This window comes from Sinocyclocheilus rhinocerous, unplaced genomic scaffold (genome assembly GCF_001515625.1).
Source record: "Sinocyclocheilus rhinocerous isolate Xijiao unplaced genomic scaffold, SAMN03320098_v1.1 scaffold153, whole genome shotgun sequence".
In the NCBI taxonomy this organism is placed as follows: Eukaryota; Metazoa; Chordata; class Actinopteri; order Cypriniformes; family Cyprinidae; genus Sinocyclocheilus; species Sinocyclocheilus rhinocerous.
Genome location: NW_015660878.1, coordinates 868230 through 889928, shown reverse-complemented (window position 1 = coordinate 889928; position 21699 = coordinate 868230). Strand labels below are relative to the sequence as shown.

The 21699-nt window shown below is 35.7% G+C and overlaps 1 protein-coding gene across 1 annotated transcript in view; it reads left to right on the top strand.

Annotated features, from left to right (window-relative positions):
* The window catches only part of LOC107725502 (glutamate receptor-interacting protein 1-like), a 158055-nt gene that overhangs the window by 99771 nt on the left and 36585 nt on the right, over window positions 1-21699 (top strand). The window contains exons 5-10 of the mRNA XM_016534777.1: window positions 722-805; window positions 1481-1556; window positions 4026-4171; window positions 7905-8052; window positions 8637-8806; window positions 14371-14517. Of these exons, the coding sequence (XP_016390263.1) occupies window positions 722-805; window positions 1481-1556; window positions 4026-4171; window positions 7905-8052; window positions 8637-8806; window positions 14371-14517 (771 nt within the window). The remainder of the gene's footprint in view (window positions 1-721; window positions 806-1480; window positions 1557-4025; window positions 4172-7904; window positions 8053-8636; window positions 8807-14370; window positions 14518-21699) is intronic.

Below are 21699 nucleotides of genomic sequence, written 5' to 3'. Positions count from 1 at the left end.
ACTGATTTCCTACACATAGAATCATTTCATATACAGAATATATATTTCAGTTGTAATTTATATTAATGCTCAATATAATAATATATTTTTATTTTTATATGAATAATTGTTCATATGTATTTGTGTGTATAAAATTCTATATATATGCATAAAATACAATTTAATAATATCATGTGTATAAACCGTATGTGTATAAACAGTTTTTACTATTTGATAAGAGAATTTTATCACAATTCCAAAATTGTAAATCTAATTGATACAAACAAATAATATTAAAACATTTATACATAAATTACATGTATATGTGTGGTTATGTACGTGTGGGTGTATATGTATTTATTTATACACATATACACATTTATTTAATTGTATTTACACACACACACATTTTACATTATATGTTAAGTACAATTTAATATCATGTATAGAACTGTATGGATTTTTTTTTTTTTCAATTTGATAAAAAAAATTTTTCTTAATTAATTCCTTAATCTTCTGAAATTCTAAACTTATTTGAAACAAACAAGTGTCAATGATATGACAAAATCCTAATCTGAAAATACAAAATAGCAATAAAATGAGGCGTGTTTTATAACAGCAATCTTACGCTGAGTTTCCTCATTCTCAGTGACGTAAATGGCAATTTAGTTTATTCATTTATGTGTTCTGGTCTTGCATTGAGATCTTGGCAGAACTTTGAACAGTTCGTTTCCTTCCTCAGCTGTACAGGGCTCAGGGGTCATGTTCAAAAACGTGGAGGTGACGCTGCACAAAGAAGGCAATACATTCGGTTTCGTCATCAGAGGTGAGTGCCTCTGTAGACTTCTTCACATCCCAGTTCAAATGTCTCTGAGCTCACCTCATCAACACACTTTCATTCACATCTACATCAAACAAAAAAAGACCATTTTTCTCTGAAGATTTCTTTCACTGCCCTTGAGCCCAGTGAAAAGAGATGAAGCAGCTTTCAGTAGTGCCGCTAACACTCATTTTCCAAATATTTACCAAGCAGCATTTTAGACTTCATTAAAAGAAAGAGACCATTTTTCAGATCCATCTACAGTAGGAAGTCTTTTGAAGAGAGAGAGAGGGAAAAAAGTTTTCCTGTCAAGGTCTTGGTTAGCTTCGCTCCTTTTCTCAAATCTGTCTCAAAGAGGCATTTTGAGGACTTTCTTTTCATCTTTGAGACTCCATTTGTGAATTCAATGGTATGCAATTTTATAGCGAGTAGAGGCTTTAAAAATGTATAATCTGGTGCTTTTGTTGAGAATGATATGGAAATTTCAGTGTGGTGAGCAAATGGCCCTTGGTTTGTGCCACTAAGCTAGTATTTGGAGTTATGATTTACCTCATTGGCTAAGTGTACAGTAGGTTAAACTATATAATGTTGAGTAAATATCCTGGAGTGTAAATGCAGGGTTTCGCTATATGGCTACATTTGTTAAATGTGTCAAAACAAGTTGTTTTTTCCATGATGTAGGAGGCGCCCATGAAGACAGAAACAAATCTCGCCCGGTTACCATAACAACCATCAGACCCGGCGGTCCGGCTGACAGGTGAGTTGGTCCTAAACTGAACTGGATTCATCAGCACTGACGTTAAAGCTCTTTTCCAAAACATAAAAGGCATCTTAAATGAAACAGAGTGAGACTTATTAGAGACACTACATCGACTCACAATTGATTTAAATGGGGTTTGGTGTTAGCATTTTGCTAAGCTAATGTCAGGATACTCTAAAAAGCATGAAAATACATATAGCACACAATAATAAAATGAAATGATCAAATTTTAATGACACTGTCCTTCTTTAAAGCCTTAAAACTTTCTTTAATGCCTAAGCAGTTTTGCTCATCTTAGATGGTGTGAGCTGGTTTAAGCTGGATTTATCTGTTGTAAACTGTTTTCCAAGCTGAAGCTGGTTTAGCTGGGCGGCCAATTAAACATAATTTGGCCAAAAAAGGTATTGGGTTAGCAATAATTAATTTTCTTATTTTATGGATAGGCATTAAGAATGCAGTTTTGATTTGTCTGTAGGCAGTTTACTGGGTTTTGGAAAAGTGTTTAAAAATGAGTCACTAGCATTTATGATGCATGTCTTTTTATTTACAGTATTTATTGTTATTTTTCAATTACTGACTTTATTTTTGCATATTGCATTAAATGGTGAAATGGTTATTTTTAACCCATGTGTGTTTCTCTCTCTGTTACCTCGTAATGGGTTGGGCTTTTATCTTTACTGGTCTAGCATAGTTGAACTGTAGTCATTTTTGTGAAATGGCAAGAAATTGCTTGATGAAAATAGTGTTTCCCAGTCGGAGTTCCTTTCGGAACCGGAATGGATTGCCCTGCAACTTCAGCACTCGCTTGAGAATTGCAAATGGACCGGTGTGATATTTCACTCGCTCTGGCGTTTGAACTGCTCTGTTATTACCGTCATTACACGCCAGCCTGTCTCTCCCTTTCCCCACAACCCTTATCAATATTCATTTTGCACACTGGTAATTTTATTTCTTACCGAGAGAGTATTCCCATTTCTTTTGTTCAATGGCATGGCTCCTGTTTTTCTGGGTAAATATCGTGTTCTGTTCCTCTGCAATTTGGTATTGACTGGCCTCTGACATCTTGCAGTCACAGAGAATGGCCCTCCTGGAACATAAAAACAGCAAATTTCATTTCGTTTGAGTGATAAATCAAGCCTCTAACCAAAACTCGACCTCTTGTGGTGCTCCCTGTTATTCCGGGGTTGAAATGTTTTTTGAAACTGTCCTCGCATAAAGCTCAATAGTCTGACATAGCCAGACTTAAATAGAAAGATTCACAAACCGACTAATCACAGTAATTACAGCCTCCACTAATATTTGAATGGAAAAAAACAACAACAACAAAAAAAGGATTGCAAAATGTATGTCTGTCCAAAATTAATAAAACTAATACAGATTATTTCACAGACTTGCACAACCATTTAAAAGTTTAGGGTGGGTATGATTTTTACACTATAAAAGTCTCTCATGTTCACAAAAGCTGCATTTATTTTATCAAAAGTACAGTAAAATATATTGCAATTTTAAATAACTGTTTTAAATATTTTAAAATGTTATTTATTCCTGTGATGCAAAGCTGAATTTACTCCCATCTTCAGTGTCACATGATCCTTCAGTAATCATTCGAATATACTGATTTGGTGCTCAGGAAACATTTCTTATGAATTTTGAAAATAGTTGTGCTGCTTATAACTGTGATACTTTGAATGTTAAGTTCAAAAGAACAGCATTTATTTCTTAATCTTTTGTAATGTCTTTATTGTCACTTTTGGTCACTTTAATGCAATCCTGCTGAATAAAAGTTTTACATTTTTGTATAATAGTATTTAGATACTCGTATATCATCTTACTGACCCCAAACTTTAAACCATTAACATTCTGCTGATGGATATCTAATTTGCTTGCTAGTAAACTATCTTAAATATTAATTCTTCCTGAAAAGCAATCATTTTTGCAGCCATATCTCATAAACACTCCTTTGTTTCCAGGCAGACTGATAAAAAAGCAGAGATGTCAGCCAATCAGATTGGCACTAGATAGATCAGCTAGAATATGCCAGTTTTGTGTGCTGTGTGCATCAGACAGTTAAAGAATGTTGAGTACCAGACGCTCTAATAGAGATGGTCACATTTTCCCCATATTCTTGAGTACTTCGGAAAGGTACATGAGTTTATTTTTATATCTATTGAGCTTCAGTACGGTTCCTGACTCTAATAGTTTAGGAATTACTGTGGTTTTGGAAAGGTCTCTGGTGTGTTGAACACAGACGTAACCTGCCTGCCATGATAACAGATGGAATGTGTGGAATTGTAAAGCCTGTAACCTTTCTGGCATTTTAAAGGCATATTGTTACGAGCAAACAAGCAGAGGACACACAATACAAATGCTATTGTGTCTCTGGGTGCCTCTCTTGTGTACCGCATATTTCTTCTGTAATTCAGATAGGCCATTTCAGTCTGTATTGTATTTTGTTTTCTCTCTCAGGGAAGGTACCATCAAACCCGGCGACAGGCTGCTCAGTATTGACGGAATTCGTCTGCATGGAGCGTCTCACGCAGAGGCCATGAGCATCCTCAAACAATGCGGCCAGGAAGCCACTCTTCTCATAGAGTATGATGTGTCAGTCATGGGTAAGGACACACCCACTTCAACTAATCAGAAAATGCACCTTTATTTTTTTTATCTAAAAAGACTTCTAATTAATTACATGAGGCAAATACAGATGAGATATATCATAAAGGAGATAGCCATATTATTTATCCAAAGTTCTGTCCTGAAACTCTAGATGGCGCAGTCTGAACTCAATCTGACATAATGACATCATTATTCACACGGCGCAACTGATTGGTTCTTTTCGTATCAGTAGCCAATGAGCTTGCTGCTCAACATTCAACTACTCGGCTAGTGCTTGCAGAAACCCTCCACCTTCCCCAGCTCCACCTGTATAGATCTACTACGGGGTAATTTCATGCATATTATATATGGGGGCTATTTCATATATGTTATACGTGCAGCAGCAGTATGTCTTACATGCTCACAGCGGCAATTTTTATTTTCAGTTTTTATTGTAATATTTCAGTATTAATAGATTTGCATTGCTAGACAAATTAAATAGCAGAAGAGAGATTAGGAAAATTAAAAATATATTTTTTTATTTTGTTATATGTGTGTGGTGGTGGTGGTGTTCATAAAAAAAATTCATAAAAAATGAATTGATGTTGCTAAAAGTGTTAATTAAAATTCTATTTACTCACCCTTATTACCAGCATTTGCAAAAAATAGATTAAAAAACCTTAACTAATTCAAAATTATCTCGAAAATGTTTTTTGTTCCTTTTAATTTTATTTAGCTTTTGTTTGAAGTATATTGCACATTTGTAGTTCCCGTTTTATCTTTATTTTTTTGCAAACTCATTTTAATTTCAATTTTAGTTACAATTATGTTACTGTTTTGTTCCCTTCAAGGACTTTTAATATTTTAATACTTTGTCAAGAAGGTGCCCTTCGTGGTTTGTTGAAGACCAGTTGTTCTGTTGTGTTCTGGAACATCTGTTGTGGCCTAATCGTTCCAGCTGGAAGAACATTACAGTAATTGTAAACGCATATCGACTGAAAACAGCAATTACAGAATGTAGCATTTTAGCAATTTTGAAAAAGATCACACAATTATTTTATTTTATCCAGCTCTTGAATGTCGATATGCTTTTGTAGCATTTGTAAATGTCAGGAAAAACACGCTGTGGATAATGACAGAGTGTCAACGAGCTGAATGAGGTGCACAAAAACAAGAAAGAGGGTTGACAGCAAGTGAGCTGAACTGAAATGAAAAGGAAATTCTCTAATATTTGAAGTGGCCCATGGCTGTAACTCATCTTTCCGATGTCTTTGTTGGGCTCTGACCCGGACGTGATAGATTCTCTTTCTGCTGTGCCCAGTGGAAAGGTGCATCCTGCTTCACTGCACTGATATGCCCTTCTATTTGAACAGCACTGTCTGAACAGCATAAAATGCTAACTACCCCACAGTGCCTGTTCGACTGTGTTTTTGGTCAGTGCACTTTCCTTCTCAGTTTAAGTCTTGCTGTATAACTTAAAGATCATTCTATCCTGGATTTCTGTCTGAAATAATGCACTTTCTCCCCACCTAAAATAATTTATACCCTCTTTCTACCCTCTCTCCTCACCTCACACTCTTTCTTTGTTTTATCAGCTCTTGGTGCGATGTGTGTTCATTGGTGCGGAAGACTGAAAAGTGTGACTCATTTTTGAGAATCAGCTCTTTTGAACAGTGTATTTCAATAAACCGATTCAACAAATGATTCAGCATATGCCATTGTGTACTGATACATTACCCCAGGTAGTGTTCTTAGTATGAGCTTGTTTGTTAAAGAGCACATTATGAATCAGATGTTTTGGAAAAAAAGATGATTCTCTGTTCAATAACTCAGTTATTGATTCGTAAACTGCTCAGAATGATTCAGTCCGATTTATAAGTGAATTGTTCAGGAAACCGGTTCTGATTATTCACTAAAAAAGGCCAACTCAAAAGAATGATTAATTTATGATTTCACTTAATTTAGTCACATCAGCGAAAATTCAGTGAAAAAACTATTGATGAAACAGCTTTATGTTGGTCTACATGGCAAATACACATGATCAACCTGAATCTACTGCGAAATCTGCAAAGAAAAAAAATAATTTCACCCTCATGTGAAGTAAGCAAGTTGCATTGATTCCTTTAGAAATTACTCAAATCATTGAACAGTGGTAAATGTGATTGCTCTTTTTCTGTAAAATATATAATCTATGTTTGCTTTCAGTATACATACAATAAAGTCTTATAGTGTGGTCTATTACTAAACTGAGATGTTAAACTACCTCGATTAGACTTTAACAGGTCTAACCGCAGCCGCTCACCCTCATTCACAGTAATGAGGTGTGTGTACGTGTGTGTGTGTGTGGGTGTATAGCCGTCATCCGTAATGTTTTTTTCTTCCAGGTGTTCGGGCACTTAAGCCACACTTACAAATGTATGTAATTTCATACACTGCATTAGAAGCAAAATATCAAATTAAGTTGTTAGCATAGTGGTGTAAATGTAATTCTTATTGGATTTATGAAGGCAATCAGTTCAAGTTTACACAGGTACCGTAGCAGACAAACCACAGGTGTATTCACATTCACTTAAATTTGCCATCAAAAAAAGCTTTTCAAGAATAGTCATAATACTATGAGAGTAAAACTGTGAAATATAAATATTTTCAGAGCAGAAATCACAATACTTATAATGCTGTGTAATACTATTTTGAGAAAAATAGAAAAATATTTTGAGACACAACACTACTTTAGTCTCATAATATAATATAATATAATATAATATAATGCTGTATAATAGTATTGTGAGAAATAATGCTATATAAAAATAATTTGAGGGAAAACAATACTTTAATCACATAATGCTGTGTAATTATGTTTTGAAAAAAGTAATGCTATATAATATGAGGTGAAAACATACTAATTGCAATGCTGTAATAATAATATTTTGAGAAAAAAACAATACTTTAATCTCACAATACAACAATTTTATTCTAGGAATTTTGACTTTATTCTTAAAATGTTACTATTTTAATCTTGTGATGTTACAATTTTATTCTTGTTTTATAACAGTTTTTGAACAATATATCTATTGCATTAACTTTTTTTCTTGAAAAGATGTATTCATTCTGTGTGTCTTAAAAAATAACATTGGTTTGATGTTTTATTACCTAATCCAGTGATTTGAGTTTAATTATGCATTCTATAGCTAAAATATATAGTCTTAAAAATAAAGGTTCTTTACCATCCATGGAACCTTTTCATTCCACAAAAGGTTCTTTATAGTGAAAAAAGGTTCTTGAGATTATTAAAATGTTCTTCACACTAAGAAAAACTTGTTCTTTTAAGAACGGTTCACTGAAAGGTTCTTTGGGGCACTTCTATGGCATCACTGTGAAAACCCATTTTGGAACCTTTATTTTTAAGAGTGTATGTGTTAAAACAGTCTTCATCTTAGACATATACCTCATAAATGTCCATGCAGTGAGGATTCTAAGCATTAGCAGAGCTTCAGTGGACGCCAACTAAGCAAGCTTGGGGTTGGTTTACATAAATATATCATGAACAATTTCAGACCACATTTACAGTTTCCTCTGTGCAGCTTTTTGATTTAGGCTTTATCCAATTTCTGGAGTGTACACCTAACCCAAGATTTCTGATTTGCATTAATATACCAAAAAAGGCAAGCTCTGCCACAGGTTATGAGCCACTTTGTACCCCTATAATGTCCATTTTCTGAATATAATCACTGTCTTTTTCCTCCTTTATAGATTCTGTAGCCACAGCTTCAGGCCCGCTGCTGGTGGAGGTGGCCAAGTCCATGGGCTCCAGTTTAGGTCTGGCTCTCTCTACCTCCATGTACTGCAATAAGCAGGTCATCATCATCGACAAGGTCAAACCAGCCAGCATCGCCGATAGGTAATTACAGCCGCATTCATTTCCCACATGCATAGGAAGGCAACCGTTTCGGTTCCTTATGAAAGAAGCATCATTGCTCATCATGTTTCCATTGTTCTGTGAGCCAGATCAATGCATCGAGAGGAGAGAAATGTGCACTGCAGGAACCTGATGCCTGCTTGTGAAATTTTCAAAGTTTGAAGTGCATAAAGTTTAGCAACTAATTATAGAAATTCAATAACTCATCTAGCCTTCACGCCAGCAGAAAGGCCCGGAACAATAATAAGGGTGGCGGAGTGCTGAGCAAGTGAAAACCTTTCCATCAGAACAGATTAGCACTTTGAAGATGATTCAAGAGTTTGCTCTTGGGAGAACCATTGGGTGGGAATTATAAATACACCTTAAACCCCTTTTCCATCAACAGGGTGCCAGTTTAGATGCTCAATTTGGAACATTATGTGTGTCTCTGCTGCAAAAAAAAACACTTTTATGATATATATATATGATATTAGATAATGATAATTGTAGTAGATAATTGAGAAGAACTGCAATTCAGTGGAAGTTTAGATCTGGAAGAATAGGAAGTGATCTCATTGCTTTTGCAGGTGTGGTGCACTGCACGCAGGTGATCACATCCTCTCGGTGGATGGCACAAGTATGGAGTATTGCACACTGGCCGAGGCCACCCAGCTGCTAGCTAGCGCTTCTGAACACGTCAAAATGGAGATTCTGCCCCACCACCAGACAAGACTGGCCCTCAAGGGCCCTGAACATGGTAAGAAATCCATGCAGACTCACTCTGGACTAGAATTTACATAAAAACTGCATCAATTCCATTGATTTTAATGGGGATAGTGTATTATAAGCATATAGGAAAGGCAAGTCACTGTATCCTTGTTTGATTTCAAACTGATTTGGCTCCTTTTACACCCTTAAACCACTCCATTAGGGCTTTCTCTAGAGCGTAAGACCACTAAAGTGATGCAGATTGGAAAACAAAGTGGATAAGTGCATATTTATTTAGAGGAGTACAGTTTTACTCATTTAGCATTTTATTTTTGGTCACATTTATTAATGAGAGCTGTTCTCTGAAATGTCGTGTATCTTAGATCGCCGTACCTCTTCAAACCTCAATGCTCTGAGGAGAGAGCAGAGACATCCCCTTAACGACTTAATCGATTTATTGAAAGTGATGGCATATGCATAATTGATGCCTACCATAATTCCTGCGTGTCTTTGATATCAACCCTGTAGTTCCTAGATACAGTAGGTTGTCTGAATGCAGCGTTTGACATCTCAGTGCACGGCCAGCTGTGACGGTTATCTTAACGATATTTAAGCATCTTTCCTGCAGAGATATCTGTAATGCAGACAAGGCCGTGAGAGGATAGTGCATCTTGCCTTGTGTCTCAGGTTGTCAGGGGTTATGTGGTGTTCAAACGCTCGTTCTTATCACCGGACAGTTTTTTATTAGGCTGTGCACCACCAAATGCTATGATAACGAGATTTGACGTCATAAGTTTCGAGCAACGATGCTTCTCACAAAGAATGCGTTCTTATGACATCCAATGTGTGCCCTGTCACGTCTTATCAGGAGCAGGAAGCTAACGTTCAAACGCAGAGACAAAGACTAGATTTATAGCACAAAGATGTGGAAGGCCACACTAGAGCACAGCCAGGCAAGAGTGACCAGACCAGAGTCATATTTAAACACCAGAATCAAGTCTTTTTTTTAAATATTTCAACCCAAATCAATATTTTGTGTCTATTTTTTTTACTTATTTGGCAAGTATGCATGTAAAAGGAGGATAATGTTCATCCAGCCAATTGTCATCGCAGAATAAACCTCGAAAGGGTGCTCAGGACCCCAAAGCAAATGCATCCTGCATCACCCTGAAGAGGTGTATTCTGTGATTAAAAACCAGCTGGATGAACATTATCTTGCTTATTACACGCCTATTTGCCACATAAGTAAACAATTAAACACAAAATATTGATTTGAGTTGAAATATTTAAACACAAAGCTTCTGCAAAGCAAAACGGTTGTGAGTCTAGACGAAGTTAAGACAAGACAGAAATTTAAGGCATAATATAGTCGTATCTGTAATTACACCGCTTTTCAGCACATAAGTAAAGACGAGGACATACATTGTTATTCTTAACTGTTTATTATCTTACAAAACAATTGTTCTAGCAACGATACAAACACTTTTCTTCAATTAGCAACACTTTTAGCAACAAGACGAACACTTTTAGCAATACTACTTAATATATTTGATTTTGTGATAGTGTATGACAAGCCCCACTCACCCAAGTATTTTGAGCAGTAGGATTATATAAAATATGTAATATAAAATGATTAAATGTTTAAGCATATAAGTTAAAATTACAAAAGGAACATTCAGCGAGCAGTAGGGTTGTGACGGTGAGGACATTTTCCTGTATAAGTAAACATATATATAACCACATATATAAGAAACGTAGGACGTTTATTAGCAAAACGAGTAAGAAAGCTTGGCGGCACGGCATACACCTTGATGTCAAATAAAATAAATAAATGACACAAAGTTTAAATAAAGTAAAAATCAGCAAACAATGTGGAACCAATTAAATAAGAAACGAATGTTTAAAAAAAACTTCCAAAATCACCTTAGATAAACGGCAAAAGTCAACAGGCTTTTCAAAATCCAAAATATTGCCAAACAGGCGCTTTTGCATTTCGTTTCGAAACTAAATCATCCGCCTTCGTCTTGTCTGTCTCACCTCACTCTTCTTGTCAGTCAGCTCGACTCACTTTCCTCACTGGAGAAATTAAATCTGATCTGTGATGCGACTGTTGTTCGGCACGCTGCATTGAGCAGCCGCGTTCAGTTTTTAATTGTAGTGTCTGTTCTTTTACTGAACTAAATGATTTTTATTACTATAAAAAATCAAAACGACGGTGGGGGTCGGTGCCGCGGTGGGCAAGTGACGCAACCGGTGTTGCGGCTTAACACCGGTATAACCGTCAGCACCATCTATCGCGGCAAGCCTAGCGAGCAGTACTTTTTACTTTCAATACTTAAGTACATAAAAAATCTAATACTTTTGTATTATTACGCGAGTAAAATTGAAAAGGGGTACATAATACTTTTATTAGAGTAATATATTATTATGGTGTGTGCACAAAAAAACGATGCGAATATTCACATCGTGTTACTCGCTCTAGATTATTCACAGGATGTTTTTTGCGTAACTCGCGCAAATAAAAAAATAATAATGCTCTCCTACATTTTTTGACTAGTTCTGACTAGTTCACACCAATTTGCGTCATTCATGTATTTGCATTGACTTCGTATGTACTCTACTCGCGCAAATAATTACATTAGCTTTCGGTGTGCACACACCATTAGAGTATCTGTACTTAAACTCAAGTACCAATACCAAAGCAGCCACCCAGAACCATAACAACTGTATAGTGACATGCTAAAACCACTTCAGCATCTGCATTGCAAAACCCTGGCAACCAGCCCACAACACAAACCACAAATAACACTAGTTAGCTTATTACTCTGCCTTTGCTGCTGGTCTGCTTGGCAAAAAAGAGGTCAAAACGCATCATATATGTACGGCCCAGATGTTCTGCTGATGGCCTTCACTGAGTAAAAAAATAAATTAATAAATCCTATTGACGAATTTAATTATTTTGCAGAACGTCCACAAGGTCAGTGGCTGTATGACCTTTATGCTATGGACTTAATAAGAACATGGAATAAAGCCTGAGCCCTGAGCACATAAATAAAAGTGAACCCGCACAGCATACTAATGCATCCTGTAGCTCACTGTTAGGGGTTTTCAGAGGCCCCGCATTAGAAAACAATGAAGTGACCCTCGGGTCAGCTGGTGGGAGGCGTCTTGATTGGCTCTTAAGGGAAGGAAATTGAGTTTAGAGCACCATCCAAACACATTGAGTGGACAGAGCTCACTCCTGATTCCCGTGAAGAGCCGCACACGTCTACTGGCATGTCAGGCTTCTGGCATTACTATGCAGAGGCACGTCCACTACGCAGTTCACACACACGCAGACGTGTAGTCTATTTCCTCAGCTCAAGCAGATTTAGTGCAGTGAAGCGTTCTACACTAACACAGATCTAAATGTCAGCCGCTATGAAACTCCAGACAGCTGGCTAATGCCAGAAACGTCACAGCACCAGACAGCTGGCTGACACCACAACGCACGTATTCTACCTTGTCACCGAATACTCATGCATTCCAGACATCGGTTTGGTGGGTTTCCGTGGGCGGCAGTGTGTGTGTCACAGAAAACATCTGAATCTACTGATGAGAAAACAAATATTATCCCTCCAGGCCAATCCCTGCTTGTTTCTGATGCAAACACTGAACACAATCTGTTCGCTGGGCTTCCATGTGCATGTAGTTTGTTGTAGTACATTTTGCAAGTGCACACTACAGAGTGTATATTATACATACTGTATATGTACACTTATACACTATACATGTATAATGTGGTTGATAATTTGTACAATATAACGCATATTAGAAAAGTATACAATATATGACTAAATTTTACCGTTTCAGAAAGGCGGGGCATAGAGGAGAAACAATAATGTACAGTATGTGGAAAATAATGTGTTTTTTAACCTTAAACCACATAAACACATTTCATTACACCAAATACACAAAATAATGTTCTTTTTAGCAACATCATATTGACCCCTTTAAAAATGCTTATAGAGCATGTTAAATATGTCAAAATATGTATGCTATGTATAAATTATATTCAAATATATTATATATTATAAATTAAGTGCATCAAAACTTAAGTTGAAATTGATTTGAGAAAATTTTGAGATTAATCATGATTATTTCCATTTCTTGATACCCTTGGTATAGAGATTCTACATTAATGCCTGCAAACACACCCATCATATTTTCATTTGCCCTTCTTCTCTCTATGATTCATGAACAATCTCTCTTTTTTCCCACACACACATAATTCTAGAAGTAATGGCTCTCATCTGTTAAGGCCTGATTACCTACGGTCTCGATTGATTCTTCACTGTCTTGCAACCCTGTGCTGCTGTTTGATGCTATCGTGATGATGGATCCCTGGTCTCCTGCCTTACACAAAAACACACTCCTCCTTCACCTCTCACCGACTCTCTTTCCTGTCTAATCGCCTCTGCAGCCGCTGCCCTCCAGTTTGCCTCTCTTCTCTCTCAGACTGCTTTTGTAATCTCTCTCTCCAGCCTGTGTGCTTGTGTGTTTGAAAGCACAGCAAACATACTGCTAAAATTAACTGTGAAACAGAAAGGAGCCAAAATAGAAAATGATCAATGCCGGTGTCCGTAGTTGTGTATTCCTACGAGGACACTTTGAGGGTAGCACTAGCTGTTGGTTATTTAAGACCTTGCTATGTGAGTGCTTGTTTTTTTTATTCTTTGTGCCTGCTACTGCAGATATTGTCAGTCTGCTTGTCCAATATGAAAGCCCGAAAGTCTCAGAAGATGCTGTTTGGTACAGTAGCTTGCAGGTGCATTTTTGGTGAGGTTTACATTATTTGAGACACTGGTTGCTTCAACCTAGAACATTCCTAAAACATTCCTAATAAAATTCCATTTTATTTTATTTGATTGTGGACCCATTCATTTTTTTAATGGTTAAAACATTTTTCATTTGTGTTATGCAGAAAAAAAGTAAGTCATAAAACAAGTTTAGAACAACAAACATTTTAACTTTTTAATGAACTATCCCTCCAAATTATTATTATTATTATTTTATTTTTATTTATTTTTAATAACTTCTGCTTGTCTTTTGTCCATACCTGTGCTTATGGTGAAATCTACATTATTTGTAACATCGGTTGTTTCGACCTAGAACATTTCCTAAAGGTATAATTCGCCCTAATTTTATTTTATTTTTATTTTTCGACCCATTTCCTTCAAGTCATACAGGTTTGGAACAACATAACTTTTCACATTTTAGTAAACTATCCCTGCAACAAATATTTGGTATGTCTTGTTTTACTTGTGCTTGTTTTTGTCCAATTTTATACTTGCTTTATGAAGAAAGCCCAATCACAAAGCAGACAAAATAACCCTTCATTAAACTAACTTCGTTAAAAAACGAACTTCGCTAAACTAACTTAAAATAACAGTGTTAAACTAGGGTCATTTTTAACCATAGTACGTAGTTTTGTTCCAGGGTTAATCGCAGTTTGAAAAGCCTTAAAAATGTCTCTCCTTGTATGTTTTATCTGTTGTACACTGGCATTTGTGTGGTGTTGTATGTTTCTTCCTGCTCACGTCCTCCCTCTCTCTCTCCTCTCCGTGTGGTCAGTCAAGGTGCAGAGGAGTAACCGGCCATTGCCCTGGGAATCCGGAACCAACAACAACAGCAACTTCCTTCCCTATCAACACTATAACACCTACCACCCCGACCAGTCCCGCAGCCAGACCAAGCAGAAAACCTCTCCAAACAACCCCCGTAATGTTCCTTCCCTTCTCCTTTATCCTCATCCTCTTGTATCACTCCATGTTTCTCATTATTATCACTGATAAATTGATTTATTCCATTCTTTTAGGTTGATTTTCATTTTCATTGTTTAATAAAAACTCACAGTCTCATATATTTTCAATGAGATTTGGCTATTTAATGCCACAAGAGCAAAAAAACTGTTGCCAAGTTGGGCAGTATGCAACTTTTGCAAATGAGCAGCGACAGCCAGATTCAGGAACTATTGCTGAAGATGAAAGATGTAAAGTTATCTTTAAATAATGATTGCACTTAGTACATCCTGTATTTTTTTTTCTTTATTTTATTTTATTACTTTTTTATTTTATTATTTAAGTAATAATAAATGAAAGAAAAAATACAGGATGTACTAAGTGCAATAATTATTTAAAGATAACTTTACATCTTTCATCTTCAGCCATAGTTACTGAATCTGGCTGTCGCTGCTCATTTGCAAAAGTTGCAGTTTTTTCTTTATTTTATTACTTTTATTTTATATATTTATTTATATATATTTTTTTTTTCCAAAGCAACTTACACATACAAACACACACAAATAAATATTTTTATCAGTTTAAGTCATACATTTTTGGGGAATCGAACCCACAAACCTTTGTGCTTTATTTGACAAGTCTGTTTTTGTTTTTGTCTGTTTTAGTGTGTTTTATTTGATCTCTTTGGAAAACAAAGCAGAACTAATTTCTTCCCTGGCTGTTTCCTTGTCTCTAAACTATGCTGAGGCTAAAGACTGTTTTTCTCTCTCTGCTGCTCTCTTCCTCCATATTATATCTGGCCTTTATTCTCCATCTGTGGGTGTAGCTGAGCTCTATTCTACCAGAGGCGAGAGCACATTACGGAAAAGCTCAGAGTCGCTGAGCCATTCAGGGAGACTTGTGTGGTTTTTGTTGTGCAGAAGATACACAGTAAATCCAGAGGACACCTTTGTGATGCTATTCTTTGGGGGATATGGAACATAATCCTTGTTAAGGAAGCAATATTGCACTATTGACATTCTCGAAATGTGACCTGACTGTTTCTCCCTGTGCGGTCATGGGTGGACTTCAAAGTCTCAAGCACATTCTGGGACATGTAGTCAATGATAATTAATATCCCGAGGCCTTAGATTCCCTCTCTAATTGGCTGATAAGATGGGAAGATTGTCACTTGCCACAAAAGCACTTCTCATTTATGTTTTAGGTCATGCTTTTCCTCTTTCAGCGGCCTTACAGAGTCTGATTTGATTATACAGAATCATTACTATAAATTCCAGCCATCAGGGCTTTATTGATCTCTTTTGTTGTCGCTCTGAGCGTTTCAAGGGCACTGTGAGGCTTAGAGATGACCTGTGCTTGTTCATTTACACTAACAATGGTTTGCAGCATTAAAGCAACTGGAAGTTGTTCATTTTCAGTGAGAGCTGGCGATTAGAGGAAACGTAACAGATTGTTTATGAAAGCGACAAAGTTTAGCGTAGTTTAGCTTTATGTAAGTGAGCAGTGACACGTTTTACTGCCATTGACCCCAAAGTCGGTTGATCATCTTGTGAAGAACTTCTTTCTTAAAATATAATAGCCGTATAATTTTATTTATAAAGACCCATTTATACTGTGATAAAATGTCATAATATATTGTCATGCTAAAAAGACAACATGTTGTTTTCTACACACTTTTAGAGTAATAGAAATGTAGCTGTATAAACTTTTAAATAAAAACAGTTTTTTATATTTTTCTTTTTTTTTATATTTATTTGATTTTTGCATGTTATTTTACAATTTTTAACATTTCTATATTTTGTTTTTTCAAAAACATATATATTTATCTATTCATCTATATTTTTATTCTTAGTAATTAATCTTTGTATCTATTTATTAAATAAATACATAAATATATAACTTAACTTACAAATAGGGCTGCCTAGTGTTTTATTTTTGTTTTTGTTTGCTGTTTTTTTTTTTTATATGAATGGATATTTTCAATGGATATTTTAAACATATTTGTAAAAAAATATTTTATTAAACGTATAATAAATCAAAAAATTATATATATATATATACAGTATATATGTCAATCAATTAAAATATTTAATAGCTATTAATTGCATGATTGTCATGAGTTAACTCGTGATTAATCGCAACTTAATCGCACATTTTTATCTGTTCTAAATGTACCTTAAATTAATACTTTTCAAGTTGTTAATACTCTCTCATCAACAAGGGCATGGACAAATATGGATGATTTATGCAAATGTATGTTTATTATTAGTGAAACCATAGTCAACATACAGGCGTGGGCAAAAGTTTTGGCAGTGACAAATTTTGTGTTTTGCAAAGTTTGCTTATGGACGAAAAATAATGCCATATGTCTTTGAAACAAAAAAGCATGTTGAATAGCACTAACTGAAAAAAATAATGCATTGCATTAACAGTGCTTGCATTTTAATGCCTTGTATTTCCAGGGCTTGCATTTTTAGGTCCTGAATTTTAACATAGTTGTTTATTCAAGCTGTGAATATTTCAGTTCAAAATATTTCACACACATTTTCATAATTAAAAATTCAATATTTCATATTCACCTTCCAGAATTCACTTCCAAAATATTCAATCTGTTTAAAAATACGATGTATAATATTCGACAGGCAAATTTCGGTCCATTTTATTTCACTTTCCAAATTCGCTTCCACAAATTCAGTGGTTAAAATTCAGCAGAAAATTGGCGCAACTGGCTGTTGATGAAGACCAAAGCAGCAGGTGGATTAAGTCATTAATTCACAAAAACTGATCTGCAGAAAAGCGCTAAGTAAAAGTTTTGATTATCGGGGCCAGTATAAACATGTAGAAAAGCTGATTGTGTGTATGTTTAATTCAACATATTCGCTGTTTCCCGTAGCCTACATGTAAGCAGCTTTCTCTACCACAAAGGAGATTATAACAGAGGTGGGAGTAAGTCACACATGTGCTAGTCACAAGTAAGTCTCAAATCTTAACCTTCAAGTCTCAAGCAAGTCCAAGTCAATTTTTGTGAGATAACATTGGTTTTGTTTTTTTTCACAGAACTAATCGTTGCCTGGGTTGCATACATATGTGTGGGGCGGAGCTATCAAAATAGGGGCGAGACCCTTTTGGGGTAGGGGCGTGTTTGTGTTGGTGATTTAAAATGTCAACATTGGCTACCAGAAATCACTTACTCCACCTTTAACTGAATTTATATATTAAAATAACCTAGAAAATACAGTAGTTATGAAAAATAAATAAATAAATTAAAACTACATGGACTAATTTCTGTTACATTTACATTTTTAGGCTAACATAAAAGCATGAAAAGTATTTAGGTACAGCTGTTTCAATATGCCTCAAACATTGAAGAAAACCATGAAAAAGTATTAAACAATTCAAGTATAATGGGTTCTATGCCACCAAATGGCATTCTTCAAACAGACATCACCTTTATGGGACATGAACACATGCTTAAGTTAGATCCTTCCTTTTTAACAAAAGAATAACAACAACAAGAAAAAATATTAATAATTGAATCACACAAACCTTGCACCTGTTTATAATGTACATTAATAATCTCTGTGTGTGTGTGTGAGAGAGAGAGAGAGTGGTGATTTGAGTGAGTGTGATTTATTAATATTTGTGAGTAAATGTGTGTGCACGTGTATGAGTGTGCATGGTTGTGCTTGCAAGTTTGAGTTTTTTTTTTTGTTGTGTTTTGTTTGTGCATGCATGGTTGGGTTCGCAACTGTATGATTTTTTTCTTTTATGCATCCCCATAAACTATCCATAGGCTTTTCACTCAACGTCTAAAACTGAAGACCAATTATTAGACACTTTACTGTACACATGCATATACTAAGTGCTACTGCCAAAAAAAAGCTGAGATTTCCTTATAAACAGTGAATAACCATTTACAATGCATTCCACTTGCAAAAAATTAATTTGGTAGTGCTCACAAACTGTATTTTAATGCAGCCAAATTCTCAATAAAACAGTTTTCACTGGTATATTTTTTCTGTTTCTGTTGTAAGACAACGGGATGAATATGAAATAGAGACTGGCCCATTAAGACTACCAACTCTCCGTTAGATGTAAATCTGTACAAAAATCCTGATTCATAATCACGACGTCGTCTAATGAAATCAAATACACATAAGATAAAGACAATGGCTGTGCTGTGATTTCGGCTATATTTGCATGTAAAATAAGAGTTTGAAGCGACAGAATATCTTGTTTAACCTAAAGCGCTGCTACAACAGAGCAGACGCAGAGAGAGGTGTGTGTGGAAAGCAAGACCTCGCGCTCGTGCGGCAGTACCGGCGAGTCTCAGAAACTAAATAAGGTTTGTCCAAGAAGTCGCAAAATTTGTCGCTAGGAGCTTTTTTGGAAAAAAGTCACTAAAGGGGTCTGCAAAGTCGCTAAATCTAGCGACAAAGTCGCTAGGTTGGCAACACTAGTCCACGCTCTTACGTTCGAGTCATTTAACTCAAGTCCGAGTCAAGTCTCAAGTCATGAATAGGCCTATCAAGTCAAAGTCAAGTCAAGTCTTTTATGAATATTTGTCAAGCAAGTCTCAAATCCTAAAATTTGCGACTTAAGTCTGACTCGAGTCAAGTCATGTGACTTGAGTCCCCCACCTCTGGATTATAATGCTATTTTACCCAACGCTAAAGTACAGAACTAACATTACATCTGAGGAAGACATATATTGCTTTCGGTTGCTTAGTTTCTGTAACTTTGTATCATGGCTTGTGTGACGCTGTGCTGTAATACTGGGGTTCCCCTCATATGTCACACTCCAGGATTCCCCAACAACGCATAAGGCGCCTCAGTGAACTAATACAGTGATATAAGACCTCAGATCTCAGAATAGGCTTTATTGATGATTATGCGAACTATATCGACAGTTAAGCAGATGTAGAATATGAACGAACGCACAAGGTTTCACGCTGTTTCCCTCAGAAATCTGTTAAAGAAAACGCATTATGCGGCAATTAACGCAATGACAGCAATTAAAAGACCAAATTCAGATCTTACTGATGATGCAAACTATACAGGCAGATGAGGATATGAACGCAAGTTACGGAACACACAAAACTGCATGTTAAACATTTCCCATAAAGAAAACGCATAACGTGGTTTATTGCCTCAAGACAGTGATAATAAATTAAATTCGGCATCTAGTTAATAAAATATATTACTGTATATTATTATGTATATATATAAAATATATTACTGTATATTATTATGTCATCTTAAGCAGATGAGCCCAGAATATGAGCCCACAACCCACAAAGTTTGACCAAACCATTTTTTCTGCCATAGAAAACCAAGCGCGGTAGTTTTGGGTTTGATATTCGCTGCATATTCGCCTGGGCTGCTTCAGGGACCGTCTGCAAATTTACCTCACAGTACAAAAAGAAGTCCAATAATTTATTCAAATTAATGTTTACAGTAAATTAATAATTTACTCAAACTGACTAAATATATATTGCCAAAAACTCGCCTTAGACAATACTTTCCCTAAGTATGTACAATACACTTTGTGTTTTGTTGCACTTTCAGAAAAAATTTACAGTAATTCACCAAAATGGGTTTTTTCGTGTTCCAAATGTTGTATGTTACTAGTTACCAGACTGACTTGCTACAGTTGAAATTTTGCCAATATCTTCCTCACTGTGTATACAGTATATAATTATTCTTAAGAAATTACTGTAATTCACGAAGTTTTTTTTTTAATGTTCCAAAGGTTGTAGTACATTCCTAGTGACTAGACTGACTTACTATAGGTGACATTTTGCTAATACCTCCCTTACTGTACATAAAGTACATCAATATTTCATACTACAACCACTGGAACATGAAAAATCCCTTTTGGGGTATTACAGGTTTTTTTTTTTTTTTAATAATTGTGTAGATACAGTAAGGCAGATATTGGCAAAAATTCCACATGAAGTCAGTCTTGTAACTAGCAACGTACTACAACTAGAGGTCTGCAAGCCCGTCGGGTCCCTACTACTACCTCTTTCATTTTTTGACTGTTAAGAAATACAATGAATTGTTAACAGCCAGGCCGAACATAAAACACAACATAGACAAAAATTAAGAAAAAAAAAAAACACAGAACAGTAGTCCTCCCAGAATACATATAAAACAGCCAGACTGCTGAGGTTTCTTTCTGGCAACATTCAGTATGGACAGGCATTCAGGTTTCTTCTACATATGCAGCTTGAGGTCAAGTAAATGTCAAATGGAACCTGTTATTGAATCTTCCAAAGCACAAATCCACTGCAGTTCTCCACACAGGTTCAACAGTTGAGGTCCAAAATACAAACTGGCTGGCATTCCCAGCCAACATTTCAGGTGTACACACTACTGTATGAAATATTGTTATATTGATTATATTATAAATATTATACATCGCCTACGCAATACGCAACGCATATACGCACAAATTAGCATACAGGTGACAGTTGACCATGCAGAGCATCAGGGAGAAGTTGGAGCGTGGGGAGTTACTAGTTCCCAGTGCTTCGGGAAAATCTGCATTTTGGAAGAGTTTTGATTTGATTACCACGGCAAACAGTGAGTCAATTGGTCTTGTGCAGTGTAGAATCTAAAAATATCTTTGCACATGACAGCAAAAAACGCACGCAATAGGCTAAAGCGTGTCGCAAAGCCCCAGCAAAAGTAACCATGAATGTGTCGGGGAGAAATAGTAAGGAGATATTTGAATTGTTTATTATGATATATTTGATATATGTTTATTACGTGATATATTACTCTTACCTTTATGAGCAATAATTACGGCATATTTTAAGTTGTTTCCAATGCAAGTGATCGCGCCGGCTCCTCCATGTCCTGTAAAAAGTGCTTTAGCTCTCCGCACAAACGATTAGATATGCGTCTAATAGCGCACATTTATATAGGTTAAACATTTAAACTTACATTGTGGTATGCTTGAACTGAATTTTATATCTATAGATTTTATTTTAGGCAAGTCATGATGATTTGAGAAGGCTAAATTGATCAAACATAGGCTATGATCAACTCACTGTCTACCGCTGGCCGCTTGGTCGTTATTTTAAAAAACAAAAACTCACATTTAACGAAAAAAAAAAATGCTCCAAACATTTTTCTAAATTAACTTAATAAAAAA